This window comes from Phacochoerus africanus, chromosome 14, assembly GCF_016906955.1.
Source record: "Phacochoerus africanus isolate WHEZ1 chromosome 14, ROS_Pafr_v1, whole genome shotgun sequence".
Lineage (NCBI taxonomy): Eukaryota > Metazoa > Chordata > Mammalia > Artiodactyla > Suidae > Phacochoerus > Phacochoerus africanus.
In genome coordinates, this window is record NC_062557.1 from 37425062 (window position 1) to 37432950 (window position 7889).

Sequence of the window (7889 nt, forward strand, 5' to 3'; positions counted from 1 at the left end):
TTTGCCATTTCTTGGGCCGCTCTCGCGGCATATGGGAGATTCCCAGGCTAGGGGTGTAATCGGAGCTGTAGCCACCAGCCTATGCCACAGCCACAGCAACACAGGATCCGAGCTGCGTCTGCAACCTACACCACAGCTCACGGCAATGCCGGATCGTTAACCCACTGAGCAAGGGCAGGGATCGAACCTGCAACCTCAAGGTTCCTAGTCGGATTCGTTAACCACTGCGCCACGACGGGAACTCCCGTTAATACTTTTTATATTCTGTTTTATATTCTTTTCTTACCCCAAAGTCATGAAGATATTCTTTTGGAAGATTATTTTCTAGCAACTTTGTTTTACCATTCACATTTAGATCTGTAATCCCGAAATTGATTTTTGTTTATGGTGTGGGGTAGGGATCACACCCCCACCTCCACCCCCCCAAATATGGATATACACTTGACCAGGACCTTTTTTTTTTTTCTTCCAAAAGACCTTCCTCTCCCTTCTGCTGTGTTTTGCCATAAATCATATATCCATGTACATGTGGATTTCCCATGATCCCTGATATATTACCTCACTTAATCCTGAAGTATAAGTAAAGTAGTTTTAGAATTGTTAACCCATGATACTGTGAAGACCAAACCTACTGCTTATAGTTTATTTTGTCTTTAGCCTGAAGATGTATAATCAGGCTAAAGTGGCTCAGTGGGTTACAGACCTGACTAGTATCCATGAGGATGCACATTCAATCCCTGGCCTCTCTCAGTGGGTTAAGAATCTGGCGTTACTGTGGCTGTGGTATAAGCCAGCAGCTGCAGCTCCAATTCAGCCCCTACCCTGGGAACTTCCGTATGCTGCAGGTGTGGCCCTAAAAAAAGACACCCCCCCAAAAAAAATTTACTGGGATTATTTATCCCCTTGCCCCCTGTTATCAGTATATTCATTTGAGAGATAACCAGGTTCATTTGCTTGTGTTTGTGTAAAATTCCCCTATTTTTTTTTTAGTTTTTCATTTTTTATTTAGTATATGAAATATTAATATTCTAAAAGTTAGAACTATGTGTAGGATGATATGCTCACAGATGTGTGATTCCCCCTAATTTCTTCCACTCACTTTCCACCCATTCCTGTGGTTAGCAGTCTCTTTAATTTCTCATTATCCTTTCTGTGTATCTTTTTGTACAGATGTTCAAATACATAAATATTCTTCTTTCCCTTTTTTACATAAATGGTAGCATACTCTAGGTACTTTTTGTACCTTGCCTTATTTTTTTTTTAACGTAGCAGTGTACCCTGTTAATCACTCCATGTCAGTTCATAAAGAGCTGAGAGTTCCCGCCTCTGTATATAGCTGTGTAGATGCCATTGAGTGGATGTGGCATAGTTGATTGAACCATGCTCCTGCGTGGCTTCATATGTTTCTCATGTTTTGCATGTATACATGATGCTGTAATGAATAGCCTTGTTTGTGCATGTACTTTTCTACTGTTTAAGGTGCTGCCATTCCAATCAGTCCCTTCAAACAAGTTTTATAATTCTCATGAGATTAGCTGCTTTAGACAAGAATTTTTTTAAGTCTTAGAGGTGGTTTATGAGTAGGATTGTGTTGGGGAGCACTGATAAAAGGATTGAATCTATCCCTTTCAAGGGAATAAAACCAAGCCACCCTGTTTTAAAAATTTGGACTTGTGTTGCCTTGTGGAAGCCACTTGTCATTTCATTACTTGAATTTGCTTTCTTTTTCCGGTTACTTTCAGGGAAGAAACTGTTTGGTGAAGGCTACAGTGGACTAGAATATGATTACCGAGGTCTCATTAAACTTTACAACTCCATTGGGAATTACGAGAAAGTGTTTGAATATCACAACGTTCTGTCTAACTGGAACCGGTTGCGAGATCGGCAGTATTCTGTGACCGATGCTCTCGAAGACGTCAACACCAGCCCCCAGTCCACTGAAGAAGTGGTGCAGTCCTTCCTGATTTCTCAGAATGTCGAGGGACCGAGCTGCTGAGGGAGGACCTCAGTTAACCAATTACCTTTTCCCAGATTCCAGGGAATTCATACTGTGAAGTCAAAACCATGTTGTTTTTTGGGGCTGGAATTTACATTGAAACACTGGTCCAGTCCATTGACCCTATTTGGGTGATCCCTATCTTGCAGAGTGTCTGTAGGAATAAGCATATATTCAGTTATATTCAGCATGTACCGCATGTATAAGTAGTCTGGCCCATATTTTCAACCTAGTAGAACAAACAACAGGATTTTTTTTTTTCTTTTTAAAAAAATAATTCATTTTGCAGAAAGCCTGAAAGAAAAAGAGAACCCCTAAATAAACTATTTAAGAGTTTAAAAGAGTTGCATTCTTATTATGTAAGGATGATTTTAACAACTTTTTAACGTATAATTCTTCCTTGAGGAGGTATTCAATACTGTATTGTAAAGACATTTTATGGGGAAAATCTTTATATGCAGTATAGAAAAGCTAACACAAGTACTAATAGAAGAGGGACATCCTGACTTAGGTTTGGCTGTCTTACCCAGAGAAGTGGATGCAACCACTCCAGAGCTCTATTACAAGGGAAGAACTGTCAGATTCATCTAAACTGGACCAGTGTTGATCTGTAAGTAGTAGAAAAGCTGATAAACCAGCAGTTTTAACTCTTCAGTTGTTTTGGTTTTGTTGTATTTTTGGGGGGTACAAAAACACAAGATGCTCTGATAGCATTTGCTAACAGGACCAGGAGGATCTGAAAAGGACCAGCCTAAAATAGAAAGGGGTTATTTGGACCAGAGGCTTTAGATTATTATTTTAGCCCCTGCCTGTACTTCTGTCGGTAGGATGATTTCATTGAAATGTGTAAAAAAACTGATAATGCAAAAATCATATTCATGTTGTAGACACCCAACTAGGGAGATTTGGTGATTTCAGTCAAGGTACACAGATGAAAATGCCATAAGCAAGTCTATAAATATCTGTGCAGCCATCCCCCCTCATTTTAAATGTTACCTTAATAATCAACACATTAGCAAGTAATATTGGCTAAGAGTCATTAAATAGCTCATATCCAGGTCAAAATTTTAGGTTACTGTAGTTTATGAGGATTAATGAAAAAAATGAATTCCCAAAAATAAGCAAGTCTTAGAAATCCTTCATGTTTATGGTAAATAATAGTGCAACTAGGTCATTTTATTTGAAATTCAAGAGTCAAATGGGAAAGATTCCCCTGATGATATGTATCTGTTTTACTAACTTGTCTTTGTTTGTTGAGTTTTGATTTTTTTTTTTAAGCCAGTTAGGTTATTTAATATTGAGGTAATATGCCGATTTGAGAAATTGTGACATGTAGCTGTCTGAGAAACAAAGGTCTTTTGCTGTTACCTCAGTTCTTATTATAGTGGCCTATTTGGTGCCTCTATAGTTAAGAATCAGGGTTTTCCCCCCTATTTTCAGGGGTTCACGACTTGGCTGTCAGAGATGTTGCTCCTGGCTGATGCTCGGAGTGGGCTGTGGGTGAGTGGATGTGTGCTCAATTTTGGTTTTCTTTTAACAGGCATGTTGGAGTGGGAAGGGGAAAAAGTCAAAACTGTCCACCACATTTGAGTACAGAAAAAGTAATTGGAAATTTCAGATAAATTTGATTTTAAACAGTTTTTTTACCTTCCCAAATACAACCTCATTTAAATTTGTTATTTGCTGTCTTGTTAGTTATGAGCCAGTGTTTTTAAGTCCCCAGGAGGAGACTGACTAGGGGAGGTACCTAAAGAGATGAAGCAAGCCCAGACCCTAAGATTATAGATAACTCTATGTGATTGGGAAACCTGGGTTCAATCCTTAAGTTGAATTCTTTTTCATTTTGAAAAGAGTATATTAGTCCACCTGTACCTGTACCTCCCCTCCCAGTTAATTGCAGTCTAATGCCAAGAGGCACCTCTTTATTAATTACCAAATAGTCTGTGTGACCAAGGACTAACATTTTTAGGTTACTCAACTCTGTCCTCATGGGCTTATATATTTAATACCTCCAAAGATTTATTTTAAGGATAGGCTTTGTATACTTCCGTTGGTTATTTAGAGTCCTGTGGTATGTTTGTGCTATAGGAATGTCATGGTAAATTGTTTTTCAATAAATATTTTAAAACTTATGTTTCCATATGAAGTTTTTTTTTTTTTTTAATCCAAATTTTTTGTTTTGTGCACATATAGTATTTCCTAGGATAAAATCAAGCAGATGACTTAAGGCCTCATCTTTGATTTGGTTTGAACTCAGCTTAGCTCATATTCAGTGAGAAAGCAACATGTTATTTAGAAACATAGGATCGCAGGGTGATAATGTTAAGTGGCAGCCAGTTTTTCTTTAAAAAAAAAAATCGTTATTGGTAGTTTCCCCATATTACCACTGCTTTAATGTAGTTTTCTATAAATCCATATGTGCTGACTTAATTGCCAGTTTCTGTTAGTGATGTAACTTAATATGCTTTTACTTCTGGTTCTAATGAAGAGGCATACCTAAATAATTTTAAGTGTGGGATTTATCCTTTTAGTCGGGATATTTAGGATAAGTTATCATCACGATTTATGGGGTTAAAAAAATCTCGAAGAAAATAATAAAATGTACCTCACAATAGCCAATTGCTTGAACAAACTTTTCATCTATGATGGGGTTGTGTGTCAAGAAGCCTAGGTCAACTTAAAAGACTTTTCTGGCCGTTCAGCAAAGTAATGTTAAATAAGGGGCCTTTGGTCTCATCTTTTCTTGACTTTCATTTTTTTCTCTCTTACCCAGTCTTTTTCCTAAAGTTTGGTGCTACTCAAGTTGGGTGCATCAGGGAGCTCTGTAACGCTCACTTGCCATTCGGGTGGTCAGTCACTCCTGCGTCGGTTTAAGAGAGCCGATTGGGTTTTTTAGACCTTAATTTTTATGGATCCCCAAAGCATTAGGACCCTTCTCACCATCTAAGCTCTGTCAGCAAAATATGAACTCCCTATTGCTTTGGAGTAACCCCCATACAGGTGTGCTTTCATTTATGAAAATAAAATATTTGATAAAGACCTTTGCTCTTAGTCTATATGGGAAGAGTTTGTAATATGAAAATCAGGTCCAATGACTGCAGTTTTACAAATAATGTCACTTGGCTACTCCTTGCAGTGCAGCCAGATGCTAAACAATAAACCTAGGACATGATTGAAGCTCTTGGCCATACCCCACAGACTGAAAGAATGGTTTGCCAAGTAGCAGGTGCAGCCCTCCCCTTCCAAAAGTAGAAAGTTCCTGCGAAACCTCTGTAAGCCAAAATGGATGAACAGCAAAGAGGCAGTTACCTTGGGACATATCTTGCTAACAGATGCACAAGAAATCGAAATAAAGCACAGAAGTTTGCACAGTTGAGGCTACGATGACTTGACGCTGAGATGCTGAGTGTAGTTCCAGGAAAGGAGCTTGGCGGTGCCACTCTTGCTGCTCAGGGTGCTGCTGCCTCTGTAACAGCTGTCTGCAAAATACCCTCTGTGTGCTATTTTGGCTTTTCAAAACCTTTTTTCATAAAAGTGAAAATCCTTTTCTGCTGTCTTTTGGTTGGTGGAGACAGATGCTAATGTAGGTCTTTCATAAAACCCAAGTGGCATAAAGTGAACTTTTCAAAAAGCAGGAGATACATGTATGACTGCCACTCAGTTTTACTCTTTTTCCCCTGAATTTATAGCCTTGCTACTTCCAAACTGTTCTTGCTTCTGGATGGCAAAGTTACTACTGGAAAGATATCTGTAAGTAAAAAATGTTTTTAAAGAGTTTTATTTTTGCTTTAGGAATTAACATATGTATTTCACCTCTTGACTTTGGAGGACCTCAGTTCTTGCTAGGAAATTCCTTTTTTTTAATCTGACATTTGAATTAATCTCCAGCTTGAACGCTAGTAGTTGTCCACAAATCTCAGGAATGTTTTAGGCAGAAAACTGGTTTTACCCTGTTGGTGATCTGAAGGAGTGTGCTTTAGGATTTTTTAAATAATGCTCTTCTTTAATTGCAATCCTAGGCATCTATAGCATGAGTGGCCTTAGTGAGTTTGTTAAAGTGCACATTTTTTTTTCAAAAGTAAAATTTAAGATTAAAAATATATGCTATATATAGATATCTAGAAAACTTGGTTTGTGGTGCACAAGTTAAGTGTTGGGTCACTAAATAACTTTGCAGGTACCATTCGTGTAACATTACTCATTTCTGTAGATTTCCTTTTCTGGGAAGACATGTTGCCATGGTAACTAAAACTTTTCAGTTTCGTTTTCCTTTTATGATGTGAATGAATGCTATGTTTATTAAATATTACCAGGTCAGTACTATTTTTATACTTTATTAAGCTACAGGGGATTTTAGTTTAATAGACTCGAAATTAAAAGCTCTTAATGAAAACATTAAGCAAATCACTATCAACTCTTTACATGAAAATCCCCACTAATAGTGCCACAGTGATTTCTAGAGAAATATCTAAGGTCATTGATAGATTTTTTTTTTTAAGACAGTTCTTCATTGTGTCAGAAATGACCTTTCGTATAATCCTTATCACGAACTTGTAGTGCCCACCGTTGTTTGTAACCATGAAACCATACTAAGTATGTTTGTAACCAGCATTGTGATATATTCTGTACTTGTATTGCTAAAAATGAATTATTGACTTAATAAATATAGTGTTCCTGCATCCATAGTGTATCCGTTTCCAGTTTAGTCGTGATCGCTTTTGATTGGGACTTGGGAGTAAACATTGCAGACTGTTCTTGTTAAAGAACAGTGCGAGTGGAGTTCCCTTCGTGGCTCAGTGGCTAACGGACCCGACTAGAATCATGAGGATGCGGGTTCAATCCTGGCCTCACTCAGTGGGTTAAGGATCCGGTGTTGCTGTGAGCTGTGATGTAGGTCACAGATGCGGCTCAGATCCTGAGTTGCTGTGGCTGTGGTGTAGGGTGGCAAACAAAAACAAAAACAAAAAAAAGCAAAACAAAAAAAAAGTGCAAGAGAAACTGGGGACTAGAACAAAAGTGCTCTTGCTCGGGAGAGTGGGATGTGTGGCAGTGGCAGGGTCGACACATGGTAACAGCATCTGGAGTTGGCACTCACGAGAGGACCTACATTAATACAGGGCATTTTTACAAAATAATCACACCACTCTTTCCCCCAGTCCTTCAACTCTAAGAGGCTGAGAAGGGGTGAGGTTCTGCCAGCAAGAATGGAGAAGATCCTGAGTGTGGGTTGTAGTTCGAGCCCTGCTCCTGAACAGGAGGAATTTGAGATACGTCACTATCAGGCTCTTTGTGTTTCATTTTCTCAGGTAAATGGTGGGGTCAAAATAGGTCTTTAAAAAAAAAAAATCCTCCACCATGAAACAGCCTTGAATCTCAAGCCCTCAGAAATTAGTTACAGGTAGTGAAGCCAGATTTTGAAAGATAGAGAGGAGTTCCTGCCATGGTGCAGCAGATACAAATCTGACTAGGAACCATGAGGTTGAGGGTTCGATCCCTGGTCTTGCTCAGTGGGTTATGGATCCAGTGTTGTCATGAGCTGTGGTGCAGGTTGCAGACACGGCTTGGATCCTTCATTGCTGTGGCTATGGTATAGACCGGCAGCTACAGCTCTGATTAGACCCTTAGCCTGGGAACCTCCATGTGCCATGGGTGTGGTCCTAAAAAGCAAAAAGCAAAAAAAAAAAAGATTATAGAGAAAATTAATCAGCATTTAGACAAAATCCCACCTTCACTTGGAATAGTCAGCACTGACTCCTTCACCTGCCACCTTTGGTGATACTGAATTTAATTTTTTTCCCTTTTACATCTCCATGACTTTGTGCATGTTGTTTCCTCTTTTGTATAGAATGTCATTTTCTTGCATAAAATCTCATTCATCAAGCTGAAAGGACAA

General features: G+C 38.8%; 1 protein-coding gene across 1 annotated transcript in view; it reads left to right on the forward strand.

Annotated features, from left to right (window-relative positions):
* APPBP2 (amyloid beta precursor protein binding protein 2) overlaps window positions 1-6675 on the forward strand; it is a 64467-nt gene extending 57792 nt beyond the window's left edge. Inside the window, exon 13 of the mRNA XM_047757136.1 lies at window positions 1743-6675. Within this exon, the coding sequence (XP_047613092.1) occupies window positions 1743-1996 (254 nt within the window). The 3' untranslated portion in view covers window positions 1997-6675. The remainder of the gene's footprint in view (window positions 1-1742) is intronic.
* Window positions 6676-7889: the final 1214 nt, after the last annotated feature.